The sequence below is a fragment of the Sminthopsis crassicaudata genome, chromosome 2, assembly GCF_048593235.1.
Source record: "Sminthopsis crassicaudata isolate SCR6 chromosome 2, ASM4859323v1, whole genome shotgun sequence".
Lineage (NCBI taxonomy): Eukaryota > Metazoa > Chordata > Mammalia > Dasyuromorphia > Dasyuridae > Sminthopsis > Sminthopsis crassicaudata.
Window position 1 is genome coordinate 121,592,059 of NC_133618.1, and position 16,910 is coordinate 121,608,968.

At 35.5% G+C, this 16,910-nt stretch overlaps 1 protein-coding gene across 11 annotated transcripts in view; it reads left to right on the plus strand.

Moving 5' to 3' along the window:
* The window catches only part of AAK1 (AP2 associated kinase 1), a 229,303-nt gene that overhangs the window by 125,423 nt on the left and 86,970 nt on the right, over positions 1-16,910 (plus strand). For all 11 annotated transcript variants that reach the window (XM_074287123.1, XM_074287125.1, XM_074287126.1 and 8 more), the window contains exons 6-8: positions 11,441-11,562; positions 13,566-13,647; positions 14,475-14,607. In XM_074287123.1, coding sequence (XP_074143224.1) covers positions 11,441-11,562; positions 13,566-13,647; positions 14,475-14,607 — 337 coding nt within the window. The remainder of the gene's footprint in view (positions 1-11,440; positions 11,563-13,565; positions 13,648-14,474; positions 14,608-16,910) is intronic.

A 16,910-nucleotide genomic window follows, 5' to 3' on the forward strand; every position in this document is an offset into this window, starting at 1 on the left:
GAGCATTTTTATATGAGTAGAAATGGCTTTAGTTTCTTCATCTGAAAATTATCTATTCATATCCTTTGACCATTTATCAATTGGAAAATGGCTTGTATTCTTATAAATTTGGTTCATTTCTTTATGTTTTTTGCAAATCTTTATCAGAAACACTGACTAAAATTTTTTCCCAGCTTTCTGCTTCCCTTCTAATCTTGGCTATATTGGTTTGTTTATGCAAAACCTTTTTAATTTAATGTAATCAAAGTTATCCATTTTGTATGTTATGTTTTCTAATTTTTATTTGGCCATAAATTCTTCCCTTCTCCAAAGATCTGGTAGGTAAACTATCTCTTTCTCTCCTAATTTGCTTAAACTATCAACCTTTACATCTAAATCATGTACCCATTTTAATCTTATTTTGGCATGGAGTGTGAGATGTAGGTCTATGCTAAATTTGTGACATAATATTTTCCAGTTTTCTCAGCACTTTTTGTGAAATAGTTCTTATCCCAGAAGCTAGAGTTTAGGGTTTATCAAACATTATTTCTATAGTCAATTATCAATGTATCATTTGTATCTAACCTATACCACTAATCCACCACTCTTCTTAGCCAGTATCATATATTTTTATTGATTGCTGCTCTTTTTTTTCTCCTTCTAATTTCAGATATAGTACTACTAGGCCACTGTTCTTTGTATTATTTTTTTCCATTAATTTCCTTTGATATTCTTGGCCTTTTGTTCTTCTAGATGAATTTTGTTATTGTTTTTTCAACTCTTATTTTATAATTTTTGGTAGTTTGATATCATACTGAAAAAGTAGAATAATTTAGATAGAGTTGTCATTTTAAACTATTAGCTCAGCCTACCCATGAACAATTGATATTTTTCTGATTGTTTAGATCTGACTTTATTTGCATGAAAAGTATTTTGTGATTGTGTTCACCTAGTTCCTGGGTTTGTTTTGGTGGGTAGACATCCAAATATTTTATTTTGAGTGCAGCTAATTTAAATGGATTTCTCTGTCTCTTGCTGCTGGGCTTCATTAATGGCATTTGTGTAGGTTTATTTTATATCCTACAACTTTGCCAAAGCTGTTAATTGTTTCAAATAGATTTTGGCTGATTCTCTAGGATTCTCTTAAGTTTTTTATCATATCATCTGCAAAGAATGATAGTTTGATCTCCTCATTGCCTAATCTAATTCCTTTTAATTCCTTTTTCTTTTCTTATTGCTAACGCCACCATTTCTAGTACAATATTGAATAATATTGGTGATAATGTGACTCCTGATTTCACCCTTGATCTTATTGGAAACATGTTTAGCTTTTCCCCCTTAAAAACAATGCTTACTGATAGATGCTGCTTATCATTTTAAGGAAAACTTCCTTTATCCCTATGCTCTCTAGTGTTTAAAGGATGATGTATTTTATCAAAAGCTTATTTTGCTTCTATTGAGATTATCATATAATTTCTGTTAGTTGGGTAATTGATATGGTCGATTATGGTAATAGCCTTCCTGATGTTGAACCAGCCCTGCATTCTTGGTATAAATCCCATTTGGTCACAGTGTATTATCTTCCTGGTAAGTTGCGATCTCTTTGGTAATATTTTGTTTAAAATTTTTGCATCAATATTCATTAGGGAGATTGGTCTATAATTTTCTTTCTCTGTTTTAGCTCTTCCTGGTTTAGGTATTAGCACCATATTTGGGTCATATAAGGAATTTGGCAGGACTCCTTTACTGATTTTTTTCAAATAATTTTCATAGTATTAGAATTAATTGTTATTCAGATGTTTGGTAGAATTCACTTGCAAATCAATCTGCTCCTGGAGATTTTTTCCTAGGGAGTTCATTGATGGTTTGTTGAATTTCTTTTTCTAAACTGGGGTTATTTAAAGAATTCATTTCCCTTTCTGTAAATCTGGGCAATTTATGTTTCTGTAAATATTCATCCAATTCAAATAGCTTGTCAGATTTATTGGCATACAGTTGTGTTTATGAAGGAATTATAAATGAAGATAATAGCCCTTACTTCCTGGGATTGAGAGAATAAAATGAGATCTTTGCAATATGCTTTGTAAATCTTAAAGTTCTATATAAATGCAGTGAATTAATTTTAATTTGTGTTATTCTTTTATGGGGATTAGCCACTCTCAGGTGAAAGAATGGGATAAAGATATTCTTTGACAAAGAATGAAAATTACATGCTATGGACCATAATTCTGTAGTTAGCATCTTTCCTGTTCACTGGATCGCAGCAGGGCTTCCTTGTCTTATACTTCGTCTCTTCCTCCTCAGAATTCTTGGATACTCCATCATAGAAGGGAGTTCTTGGGCTCTGGAAGGTAATGTCAGCTGAGGACAAGCTCTAGCAGATCCTGCTAATCCTAAAAGGCCTTTCCTTAGAGGGGAGAAATTAATTTGTGTGTTTTAATAGGGTAAGGAAGCCCATTATATTTACTTTTTTTGAGAGAGAGAGAGAGAGAGAGACTTTAAAACATGTATTTTATCTGATCTATCTACGAGTAATTACTTTTTATTATCATAGTTACCTAAATTCTCTTAGTTCAGCACAAAGGGGGAAGGTTAGCAAGGAGAAAGGCTTCTATGATTTTTAACAAAAATCACAAGATGGTTTGGAGGAGATAGTGGTAGTCACCTTCCAGAGCTGACAGACTGTGGAAGAGTGATAAGATCAATCACCACAAAATTCCAACCAAGTTGAGGGTTTTGAGCTGGAATAACAACTGTAGCATCTCTTGAGTCAGGAAATCTTGCTATTTCCCAAAATATCCATACATCTAAGTTTTGCTCTAGAAAGAAAGATTCTAATTACTTAAGTTCAAAATTTCTGATTTCTTTTTGAAACTCCTCATTCCCCTCATCTAATAAGTCACTTAATTCTTTCAACTCTTCCTTCATTCTGTCCTGAGTAGTCAATATCTTTTAATTTTTATATTATTATTTTGCAACTAGGATTTTTCTGATGTGGAAACTCCCTCTATTGATACAAATTGCAGTTTATCTTCACCTTCTAGCTCTTGCAACAACATCTTTCTCTAAAGGCACCATAGCTAATCTATCCAAAACAATAAAGGCTATCCTTTAGTCTTTAACATTGTGGGATACTAGAACAACACAAGGCTGTTCATCTATTATCTTCTGGTCCTGTTATTTGACAAACTCACATCCTTTTCCAGTCATACATTTTCTGTTTGATTCTTTTTGTTTGTTTGTTTCACTTCTTTTGGGCAAGTAATCATTGGCAATATGCTTTAGCCTATATTTATGCCCATGATGCATCTCTTTGTTGCCCTTTGAATCAATCATAATTTTTATTTTATTTTATTTTTTTTGGAGACAATGTTCAATGCATGAGTCAGAGTTATGGAGGATTGCTAGAAGAATATTAATATAAAAAAGGTGGATTTGAAGGTAGAGTTTGAATTCTAATTTTCAAAATGTAGCATAGCCCTCTCTATTCTCATTCTGTTCTGACTCCAACTCATTATCTAAGGGCTGTTCTAATCTTAAATATAAACAGTGATGGACTAATTAAGTCATTTGCCCATTGCAGAATGGTAACAACAGGTACAAATTATCCATACTGGAAATTTCTCCAGTTTGCATCCCACTGGCAGCACCTAACCCCAGTGTCACTTTATGCTGTAATGAGGCATGGGAGGAGTACATTAATAAAGGCTAGTGCTCATTAACTTCCTAAAAATATGCAGATGATCTTTGAAAATAGAGAACCTACTTGGCAAGACCATACCTGAAAACCTCAGGGCTGGATATCTGAGATGCATGAAACAAAGGTAATAAGGAAGGAATTAGGGTGCACTTTATCCTGGAATTACCATAGACAAATACTTTCAACAGAAAATATTTATTTAGGCAGCTGTTATGTGTTCAGCAGAATTTAAGGCAATATGTGATTAATTACCAAATGAATTCTATAGGAGTTCATAGCAGGAGAGGGAAAATCATTATCAGGGAAGCTTTCACAGAGAAGATGGACCTTAAGAAATGTTTGGGATTTAGACAGAAGAGGATCAGAAAAAAAGGAAGGAACGTTTTATAACAATCACTCAAACATTTATTATACTGGGCAATTGTGACAAGAATATGCTTCAGAGAGAATAAACTAAGAAGTGTTAAAAGGATCCTGAGGAAACAAATTGGGTTCTTTAGTTTTCCACTGACTAAATTAATATTTCCAGGCCTAAAATATTGCCAGTCATTTATTGCTACCAGTTATTTCTATTGAGTCCCTGACTAGCAGTAAGATTTTGGACTCTTGAGCAAGTCCTTCTGTTCTACCTCTCAACTCTGACCTATACCATTTTCATCAAAGTATTGATGTAACCATATTGTGACTTCTTTGGATGCAAGAGATGAATCAGCTCTAAATAACAATTTAGGCTACTTCAAATTGTTTCATTTAATTGTATGGATGGCTTGTTACGTAAAGGACTCTGCCTTTGGCCTTGTTTCTGTTTCACATTATTCTCACTGGCTTGGATAGAAATATAGATGGCAGCCATGTTACATTTGGGGATTATATGAAAAAGACAGGAAAGTTTTAGAGAATTGTGACCTCATTATGAGTCAGTCGTTTGATGTGTCAACTGGAAAAACTAATGAGAATTTGGTTTCAGAAAGAGAAAAGAGGGTCCAGGACTATGGGGTAGAGATGGTGCAAATCTTGCTTTACCATATCTGGACTATCATAGTTATCTGGATACCACATTTTAGGAAGGATATTGGTAACCCAGGGAAGGCAACCAGAATGTTAGAAGGCTTTGAGAAAATGCCATAAGAGTACTGCTTGAAAGTAATGAGAATGTTTAGTTTAGAGAACAGGAAACTTAGAGAATCACCATTGCTGTCTTCAAATCAAGGATGGCCACATGGAAAAGGGATTCAAATGTTTCTGTTTGTCCCCAAAAGGAAACTAGGAGTAATGGATAGCAATTTCTCAGCAATATACAAATTTAGCCTTAATGTAACCATTAGAACTATCTAAAAGTAGACAAAGTGGCCTCGGGTAATGTGTTTTCCTTTCATGAAAGTCCTCATGCAAATCAAGAAAGAATTTCTCTTTGAGACTGGGTGAGATGAGCTAAGTTCTGAGTTCCCTTCCAATTCCAGGCTTCTGGATTGATTCTGATTAAGGTTGGAAGGTTGGATAGCCAACCTAATAAGTTAGAGACTCCAAATCCAAAAAGTTCTCAGCAGAGTAATGAAATTATGGACAGAATAGAAATCATATCTTTAAGTCATTAAACAAATACAGAGCAGAAGGGTGGACTAAATCAAAGCAATCTAAACCAGTTAAATGGGCCACAAGCATAGCACTGGGGTATGTCAAGCCAAAAAACTTTTGTGATGTAAGGCAACATTAATTAGAGGGATAGTGTCCAAAATAAGGAAGAGGCAATAATCCTTATTCTGTACTTTAGCTTTTATTTCTTCATATAGGGTGGATTGTGTTCTATTTTCAGTATTCTTTGTTTTTTCTGGAAGAACATCAGCATGCTAATAAGTGTGGCTAGAGGAGAGTGCCCAGGCTGGAAAGGGATCTTAAAAATCATGTCCTATGAGAAAACAGTTGAAAGAAATGGGGATATATGGAGTTATACAAATAACAGTTTATTATATATTATATATATTTTTATTTTATATATTATACATATAATAATATAAAATATGTTTTTATATTATTATATATATATAATAACAGTTTAAAGAAGTATTAAACTCTTCACCAGCATGTGGCTAGCAAAATTGCCCACTGGGCCTGGTAATTAAAATGAAATTGGGGAAAATTTTGATAAAAATATAATACAACATAGATAATACTTATTTGTTATTTTCTGAATCAATATGATCTAATTTCTGTTTGCATTTGACAACTCTGTTTTAGAGTATTTGAAACACTGTCTTGAGGTACAAGGATTAGACTTGTTTTGTGTGATCTAGGATATAGAAGTTTTCCAGCATATAGACAAAATAAGAAAGCATTTGTTGCTGTTCTATCATTTCAACAATCTCTGACTTTTTGTGACTCCTTTTGAGATTTTCTTGGCAAAGATATTAGAGTAGTTTGCCATTTTCTTCTTTAGTTCATTTTATAGATGAGGAAACTGAGGCAAAACTAAGTGACTTGTCTGGGTCACACAGCTAGTAAATGTCTGAGACTAGATTTGAACTCCTGAAGATGATTCTTCCTGACGACACTTTATTCACTGTGCTACTTAACTGTGTATTTTACCTTAATGTAAGGAAGTACCTTAACTGGCCCGAAACAGCTCAATACATAGTTATTAAGCATCTTCTTTGTCCAAGATTCTGTATATATAAGGACAAAAACAAAACAGCATCTACTCTCAAGCAAATTATATTCTAATGGAAAAATACAACTTGTACATAAATAAATTTATCATAAGGAAAATAGAAGCAAGAGACAGTATTAATTCCTGTGGATGGCCTACATCAGGGAACAGCAAACTATAGGCCAAATCTACTCAGCCATTTGTTTTTGTTTGGTTCTGATCTAAAAATAGTTTTATATTTTAAAATAAAGGCCAGCCAAAGAAAAAGAGGCAGTTGACAGAGAGCCAGATTAGACTCACAAGTGACCCTGGGCTACACAAAGTGTTATCTAGACATTATTTTAGGGAAGAGACATCACTAATTTCCAGTTGGCGATGAGGACAACAAATGTGACTTTTGATTCACCACCACAATAAATGTTCTAAGTACTTTTTTAATGTTTTTGTTAGTCCAAAAACTCTTGGTTTCAGTGGAATGGCAGTTCTCCCCATTGACACAGAATGCAATCTCTGGCTTAGTATGTGACCTGCCTCAGTTTCTGTAACTAAAAATTTATTATCTTGAGGCCAGTTTTCATGGAGCTTTCATGCACTTAGACTGATCTTCATATAGATTTAAAACCTGTACTCGGAGTCTATATGACTTGGAAGGACCTGCTGAGGCCTTTACTCCTTCTGGCAAAGTCTTGGAGAACGTAGGGTCACTCCTGTGCTCTTCTTTCTTCAAGAAAAAAATTATTCTCTTGTGAACTACTAGGGTTTTTAGGGGAGACATTTGAATAGAGGAAGAGGCATTGAACTGGAATTCTAGGAACCTGGAAGCTATTTATAGCTCCTTTGTAAGCTACCTGGATGCACTTCATTAGTCCTTTGCTTTCTCTGTGCCTATAAAATGGGCATAAACCTTCTTCTTCCCAATCTACCTCACAGGTTGATATGAGATGTTGAGAAGATGAATATGAAAGTATACTGGGGAAAAGTATGAGGAGCTCTCCAAATGTCAGATTGCAGTATTACTTCATTGCCCACATGCCTGGATCTGCACCAAAAATATCTTTCCTCTTAAAGGACCCCCATCAGTGCTTCTTTAAAGTGGCGAGAATTTCATTTGTTCTCAGCTCTCTGATCCTGAGTTGACCTTCATTCTAGCTATTGCTTCTGCATCTGTCTCAGAGGCCCCAGTCAGCAAAAATCCTATTCCGTGATAAAAGATGTGAGCCAAGCAAAGGCATCACAAAAGTCCCGCTTGCAGTGTTTGATTGGACTGCCAAGGCTGGGGAAAATGCTTCTCTTGGGAAAGCAGTTAAAGATCTTTCCATTTATTGGTTTGCTAACTGATGGTTTACAGTGACTCAGGAGTAAATGTTATTATGCAAACTTCCAAGGTCATGGTCCTCAACCAAGATATGCTGATGTACCCACAGACCTGCCAGTGAGGCAACCTGCCAGAGTAGATTTAGTGATGTAGAATCACAGAATTAGAAAGGACCTTTACCTTATCCATGGCAGAAGAGGCAAAGCCAGCATTAGAACTCAAGTCTCTTCATTTCAACTCCAGAGCTTTTTGCCACTCTGAAATGATCTCCATTTCTGACCTGATTTTTCTCATCTTGATGAGATTAGATTCAGGGAACCAAAATGATGAGACTAGGGTTCCCTGGTGGTCAGGGAGTTAAATGATGAGGTTAGTGGCAGGTTTGGGATTCAGAGAACCAAATGAAAAGGTTTGGCTCTCCTAGATCCCCTTTGGATTTAGCACAAGACTGGGAGTTGTGGGAACCCCATTTTGATGGTACAGAGGTCCTTTGTAAAGGAATTTACAAACCCAAAAAGCTAGACTGATAAAAAGAGGTTATTATTGGCATTGGGAAGTTAGCCTTTGCTATGAATGAATAGAAAGACTGAATTCCTTGGTGGCAAGGTCCTGACAGAGAAGTAAAGTTTAGCAGAAAAAATCCTGACAGAGAGTTATAAAGTTTTGTTAAGGAAATAGGTGAGGGAGATAAAGAGAGGGTAACTCTGAAAGAGAATATCATTTCAGCGGGCAGAGATTGCTGCTGTGCCAGGGATGGCATATTAGATCCTCTGCAAGGATTGAGCCCCAAGTTGTCTCTTTTTATCTATAAGCTGGGGGCAATTCTTGATGGGGCTGGTATAGCTTGAGCTGAATTGAATAGGAAATCTTAGAATTGAATGAGTTTCTTTTTAATTCAATAAGGTTGTAATCTCCAGCTCTGGACTCAACTAGCTCCACCATTTGTCCTGAGGCCAGAGGCCAGAATTTAAGGAGACTTTCTCCTTCTCAAGTGCTTTACCTCATGGCTCACCCCCTAAGTCAGAGAGAGAGAAAGAGAAAGAGTTTAGGGGCTCCCCTCAGTCAATCTGAGATCTAAGACTCCTTGTGTCTGGTCCTTGTGTAGATCTTTAAGCTGATGGCCCTTAGGGGATTGCCAATGGAATAGGAACTAGGAAACCTTAGGTTGGAATTCAAGTTATGAAACCAACTATCTTCATTATCTAGGGTAAGTTGCTTCCCTCAGAAGAAATGTAGCAATAGGTTGCTTTCCTATTGGACTTTATAAAGAACTTGCTTTCCAGTCAGTAACCCTGGGTTATTTTTCCCATTTTATAGATAGTCCTAGCACAGTATTAGTGCTGTTCTTCCTACTCCACTTGGAAAGTTGAGTGCAGGTAATAGTATTGGGCCTTCTCTTCCTACTTGTTTTGGGACTTCATCATCTATATTTCCTAATCCAGCACCAGTAATTTCTAAAAAACTATGAAGAAATGAAAATCAGCCGCATCCCATCTCCCTCTTCAAAGATCCATAGAAATGAAAAACCCTAAGAAATTGTAATCTAAATTTGCTGTTCTCTCTGTGACTCCATTAAATTTTTTCTTTACATTATCTTTATTTAATAAAATAAGAGGAAAGAAATAGAATGAATAATTTTAAAAATCAGAGCTTTTCACAAATAGATCACATAGATCTCTTTTTTTTTTTTTGGGGGGGGGGAAATGCAGAGTTAAGTGACTTGTCCAGAGTCACACAGCTAGTTAGTATCTGAAGCTGGATTTGAACTTGGGTCTCCTGACTCTTGGCTTGGTGCTTATCCACTGTAACACCTATACATAGGCTATTTTAGTATATTCTTGATATACTATCATAGTATTTAGGTCTAGAAGAGAACTTTGCACACTCTCTGAGGAAATTCTGTTCCAGACTGCTACTGCTTAGGATCACATAATAACAGACTCCACACCCAGTTTTCTGTTTATACGTGCTTTTTCTGTATGTTTGCTTTTTTTTTTTTTTTTTGAAACAAAGAGCCAAGATAAAGCCAAGGTAAAGAAATTGATTTGCCAAAAAGCTCTTAAAATCTATAGAATGGCTTCAATTCAACAAACATAAATTAGCCATTTTCTTTGTTCAAGGCTTTATATATCAGGACAAAAGTCAACTCATTCTTGCCCTCAGGTGCTTACTTGCAGTGATATACTATGTACGTGGATAAAGATATAGAATGTACAGAGAATAATTTCAAGAGAAATAAATGAAAACATTTAATTAATTTAGTTCTTACTATGTGCCAAGCACTTTGCTAATGCATTGGAGATACCAGTACAAAAGCAAAACCACCCTTACTCTCAGAGACTTTACATTCTACTGGGAAAGACAATAAATATAGGAGAATAGTGGCCAGGGGTGGGTGAAGTCTCAGAAATGTTGAGTGGAACCTTTGAAATGCCTTTTCTAGTTGTTATTCATTCTTGAAAAGGATCCATGACATCATGAAGTAGTATTGATTTGGCCATATTCTTCTTAGCAAGGCTGGGAAGCAGGGAGGTGGAGAACTACATGACTTAAAATGTCTGAAATAGGACAAATAAAATGGAATATGTGTTTTAACCATTGATTGGCCAGTCAGAAGAGTTCATCCCTAGGTCTGGTGTTTGAAAATTGAGTAGATTAAGTGTCTCAGGTTACAGGCATATGGAGAGCTTTATAATAAGGAAGATGGCAAGAGGATGTTGAGATAGACACCTGGAAACATGGTCTGAGGTCTGTCTTATGGTGAGCTTCATAAGTTTGTGTTCACTGATTCTCCAATAAGGAAGAAATCTGCAATAACTGGGAATGAGGGGGAAAAGGTGAAATTATAAAAGGCTCTTGAACTAAATTTTGAAGGAAGTTAAGCATTCTAAAAATTATAGATGAGAATATATATATATATATGTATGTATATATATATAATATAGAAAACAGCCTGTACACAGAGGCAACTTTTGTAAATATGGCTTTTAGTAATAGGATTTATTATCTTTAAAATGATCTTCTACATGAAAATGTCATTGTGTATTCTCCCTTTTATTTTCCCTTAAGCTTATATTATCAGTCTCCCCAGTTCATTTTCTGAGAGGCTTGGTTGGGGATAGACCTTCCCTTTATATATGCTGAGATGAAGTATCAGAAAGAAATGCTTTCATTTTTTTCCCCTCCTGGATTGGTTCTTCATTTCATTTTATTCCATTTTTAAAATTTATTTGAATTTTTCCCCCAGTTATATTCAAAATAATTTTTTTTACATTTGCTTTAAAATTTTTTGAGTTCTAGTTTCTCTCCCTTATTCCCATCCCCAATTAAGAAACCACTTGTGATGTTATATGCAAAACATTTCCATAAAAATAAAATTATGAAAAAAAATAAATCTCCCATCCTAATGAAAATAAAAATCCTCAAGAAAAATTAAGTTTAAAAAAGAGAGAAAGATAGAGAAAGAGAGAATGCTTCAATCTGTATTCAGACAGGCAATTCCTTCTCTGTTATGGAGAAGATTTTTCATCATAACTCCTTCAGAGCAGTCGTGGATGATTGTTCTGCTGAGAATAGCAAAGTCATTCACAGCTGGCCACTGCAGAACATTGCTATTACTTTGTATACAGTACATTTCACTTTGCTTGAGTTCATGGAGAACTTTCCAGGTTTGTTTGTTTTTTTTCCTGCGAGCATCCTGCTTTTCAAAGAAATGCTTTCATTGATGTTGCTGTAAAACCAAACTTATTTTCTTCATGTAAATAACCTGTTGTGACTGGGTATTGGGGGGGATGTTTTTCAGGTGGAAAACATCCTGCTGCATGACCGAGGTCATTATGTCCTGTGTGATTTTGGCAGTGCCACCAACAGATTCCAGAACCCACAAGCTGAGGGAGTCAATGCAGTAGAGGATGAGATTAAGAAGTAAGCTTCCTCCTTCCTTGGGGCTTGGCTCTGCTCTCAGATCTGTGACTTCTCTTTGAACTTGGGCCGGGGAGACTGGGTTGGAAAGAAAATGGTTTGGAATGGGAGTATTTCAAAGAATCACTTTTATATGAATTGGTTGAACCTTTAATCCTGTAGCTGTAAGGGTCACCTGCCAGAAACTGCAGACATTTTCTAAAGAATTAATAGGCTGTACTAAAGGACATTGGATTTGAAGCTGAAGATCTAGGTTTCAGTCCAGAGAGAGAAAAAAAAAAGAGGAATAGATCAATTTCAATGGAAGAGGCAATTTTAAGAATTATAGGTGTTCTAAGCTCTTGCTTGGAGTAAATGGAAATACAGAAAAGATTGACTTCTTTTTTAAGGAGTCAGAGGACTTAAGTTCTAATCTAATCTATGTGAGTTTAGCAAAATTATTTTCCTGCACACTGGTTCTTAGTTTTTTAATCTTAAAATGAGGGATTAGACACCATATATATGTATATTTCACTTGTGAATTTTGTGTTCTGGTTTATCAATTCCCCATTATTTAGTGGAGAAATCTAGACTGACTTTTCTTTTTTTCAGTTATTTAAAAAGGCTTTTCTTTAGGATTAAAGCCTAATGGTACAAATAGAGTAAAATCAGCAGAATTACTAGATAAAAATAAGGTAAAAAGTAAACTAATTTTGGATGGTTTTATTTGTCTGTTTTTGTTTTAATGTCCACTGTGTACATAGTTCCATAATAAAATACTATGGGAGATACAAAAAAAATATGAAAGAAGTGTTCCCTGACTACCTCAGAAACCATATGTGTATGTGTATACATGCACACATGTCTGTTTCTATACATATACACACAGACCTATACATATATATGTGCACACATTTTACATGTATGCAATATACATAGATAACAGAGTATTGTGGCACTATATGATCAAATGCTAAATATTGCATTATAGGGGAAAGAGCACTGTATTTTGAATCAGAGAAACCTGGGTTTTAATTCTGGTTTTAGTGCTATGTGACTTTGAGCAAAGCACTTGTATTTCTCTGAACTTAATTTTCCTCATCTGTGAAATGGAAACCTATACTGTCTATCTCACAGGGATTATTATGGGGAAACATTTTGTAGATACTATAAAATAACAGAAATAGGACCTGCTATTTATTTATTTGTTTGTTTTCCTGAGGCTGGGGATAAGTGACTTGCCCAGGGTCCCACAGCTAGGAAGTGTTAAGTGTCTGAGACCAGATTTGAACTCGGGTCCTCCTGAATTCAAGGCTGGTGCTCTATCCATTGCGCCACCTAGCTGCCCCAATACGACCTGTTATTAATACATGACAGTCATTATAATTTAACTCAGTGTTCAATAAGATCCTTTGATCACAAAGGCTCCTAGAAAAAAGAGATCATTGTGGACTGCAATAATCAGAGAAACTTTAAGGAAGAGACTTGCAGGACAAAAGGGCTTGATGGAAAGGAAGAGGGAGGTGATAACTCTTGTTCTAACAAAATTCATTCTGAGTTTCCATCTGGGGAGGCTGGTTTGAGAAGACACATTTTATATTTTGCCCTAAAAAAGCGTACAGCTTAGCTATTGTGATGATAAAAATAATGCTCCTGTGTGGCAGGTAGCACAAATATTATTATACCTTCATTTTATAGATAGGAAAAATCAGGCTTAGAGAAGCTTAGAGATTTGCCCAAGATCACATAACTAGTAAGAATCAGACTTAAAACTCCAATCTCAGCCAGTGTATTTTCTACCTAATCTCACAATGGACAAGCTGATAGAACTAGCAAATGACCACAACTCTCTACTATCATTCCCTTCTGCATAGCATTATATTCATATTTGTCTGAGGTAGGGATTGTTGCGATATATATGGCAATATATATGTTATAAAAGATACAATACTTTTGTTGTCACAGGATTGCCAAACAAATGAAATGAAAGGTGGACACCTTTAATAAAATGATTCTTCTGATTTTAGGTACACGACGCTTTCCTACCGAGCTCCAGAAATGGTCAACCTGTATAGTGGCAAAATTATCACTACAAAGGCCGACATTTGGGTATGTGTTGAGTAATCTGCAGTTCCAATTTGATGAGCTACACGGTACTTGACTTTGGAGTCAAGGGACTTGGATTTAGTTCTAGGCTCACTTTAGCTTAGTTTCTTTATTTGTAAAATAGGCATAATCTTTACACCATTTATCTCCCAGGAGGTGATAAGAAAAGTGCTTTGTAAGCCTGAATATTCCAGAAAATTGTGAGTTATTTTTCTAATCTATAGCTGCTTGGTTGTTAGTGTCTTAGTTTGTTTACCTGCAGACCTGTAACTAGGGGAGAGTGACTGGAGCTTTTGCCCCATGGAAATTGAGGAGGCAGTGACAATACTTGATATCTTTCTAAAGTACAAAAGCAACTGAGATGATTACCTAGTTAGCAGGAATAATTAGAATAGAAAGGTACTACATAATGTGCTTCTTTCTGGATTTAGCTTCATCCCAGCCAAGTTCTACTCCCTTTGCCCTGATCCCATCTTAATAGCTGTGGGTACTAGAATTGCTAGTTATTGCTTGTGAATCCATAAAAATCCATAAAAATGTGGTAATATGGCATAGTAGAATATATTCTGGATTTGGAGTCAAAGGATCTAGGTTAGTCCTGTTTTTGCTGCTTAACATATGCAAGATCTTGTATAAATCATTTTCTATCTGTGAACTTCAACTTTTTTACCTTTAAAATCAAAAAGATTAGATTAGATGATTTTTAGGGTTTCATCCATCTTCAATAGCATTAGCCATCTTTTAGATTACTTATAGGGAAGTGATAGAAGGAAGCTCATGTTCAATAGTTACAGAGTGAAAACAATCCTTTTTTCCCCTCTGTCTTTTAGGCCCTTGGTTGTTTGTTGTATAAATTATGCTACTTCACATTACCATTTGGGGAGAGTCAGGTAGCCATTTGCGATGGAAACTTCACGATTCCTGATAACTCACGGTATTCCCAAGACATGCATTGCCTCATACGTAAGTATTTCCATTTCCCAGATTCCTCTTGGTTTGTAACCTTTTCTCTCCAGGACTGAATTATACCAGCAGGAGAGGAGAGATTACCCACAGCAGGGAGAGAGAACAAAAGCAAAGGCAGGAATAGGGAAATAAAATCTATAAGGGGTAGCAACAGAGATGGAAAAATATCTTTGAAACAAGGATTTCCAATTGCTTAGACAAATCGCCTTTGGACAAATTTCCAAAGTATACTTCATACCTACATGAATCATTTAAGCAGAAGTATTGAATGTATAATACTTGCATTCCATTAGTTAAGTCTTTGAAGAAATCCTGGAGCGATGGGATTCTGACGGGTTGTGTATCAAGGGGAGTAAGACATTAGTCTTTGCAAAATTAGTAGTTTTGCTTTATTTGCTTCCCAGTGCAGCATTTTGCTCTGTAGAATTCATTTATGTGCAACAAATATTTCTTAGGTGCCTTCTATGTGCAAAACACTGTGCTAGGTAATGAAAGTCTTTTTCCTAGGTGCTGAAGATGGAGACCCAGAATGAAGTCTTACTATATTTTAGGTTAATCATCTTGACTTGTGCTGACATCATAATAAGTATAAAAATCTTGTCAACTAGTGGCCAAGCTCCTGGTCATGAGCCATTTCACACCTAGCTGATCTTCAAATGACAGAAATATATGTCTCCCATACTCAAAGCCTTTCTAACTTGATATATTAGTCAAATCTTGTCTTTCACTAATATGACATTTAAAAATCCATTTTTATGTTAAGATGTCACAGGAGGACTGTTTAACATCGCCTTTTGACTTCTTAACCTCTCCAGTTAACCTATTGCATCATAGGATAGCAGATAACCATAAGCCCTTCTGATGGAAAGAGATATTTACTTTCTTCACTTTGGGGACTAGAATTATTAACCAATTCTAGGCCATAAAGCTTGTCACCTCTTCTATCTTGCTGATTCCTGGACTATGGCAGCAGGAATGGCCTTTGCTCCTAACTGGGTGGACTTCCAGTTGTTGGAAGGACATAGATTTGTTACAGATTGCTCTACTTTTTCTTTTAAACTTGATTGCAAGTGAACAAAAATAAACAAGAGATATTGTAAAATGCATATGAGGTAGACTAATAAGAATCATGATCTCATTTGCCTCATTGTAGCTTCAGAGTTGTGATCTCAAGATTTGCTTTGTATGGTAGGGGACTATTAGTCATCAAGGTCCTTATTTGAATGTATCATTCTGAACGTTGAACTCATGTCGATTAAAGATTGATGTTAGTGCATTCCTGAAGAAAAGGTTCCTGAGTCATTTTGCATACTTAAAGAATGTTCCTTAGTCATCAAGTTCATTCTTAAATCATTAAAGTTAAATGTTACTATGCTTTGTGCACTTAGATAGAAGTACCTAATAACTTGACAGTCAGACCTATAATTCTAGATAATCTTTGTTTCTGAACTCTCAATAGACTAGTATAGAATCAAATTCTTGAATATAATATAATCAGATGTCTTGCTTTTCATTATTGTTTATGAACTTCAGAACTGAGTTATTCTCATCTGATGAACCACACCGTAAAGAACATACCAACTCTGAGAATAAGAAACTGGGATTTAGGAGCCATAGTATCATAAAATTGCAGAGTTGTTCAGTGGCAACTTATCTAGTTATCTAATTAGGTGTGAAATTCAGATAGAAACAGGGCACTGTTCTTTACATAAGGATCCCCAAGGATGGCATATTGACTTAAGAAAATCACCCATTTATACTTTTCAAAAAATTAATACATTAACACATTAAAATCAAATAGGAGTTCAATTATAATCTAGGTCAGACCATATTTGAAAGTATTTTGGGCTGCGTGGCCCATGTGTTTCTAATGCTAAGTCTCCCACAGCAAAGATGTTATCTATAAAATCCCTGAAAATAGTCATCGAAGCTTCCACTTAAAAACCTCTGGTCATAAACATTAGTAACTCTAAGTTGCCCATGGAATTTTTTGAGAGCATTAATTTTTAGCAAGGTTTTTCTTCTATTGAGCCTTCCTAAAACTTCCACTTCTTAGTCTTAGTTCTTCCATTTGAAGACAAACAAAAACAAATTTAATCCCATGACAGCCAACATGTCCCTCCTTTGTTTCTTCTCCAGGCTAAATATCTTTAGTTCCTTTGACTACTTTTCTTTTAGAATGGCATGGTTTCAAGTCCTATCACCATCTGGTCATCCTCCTGAATGTACTTGAAATGGAAAAATTACTTTCAGAAATACTGAATGAGGGACGCACAGCTAAAGACAACAGGTTCTGTGAG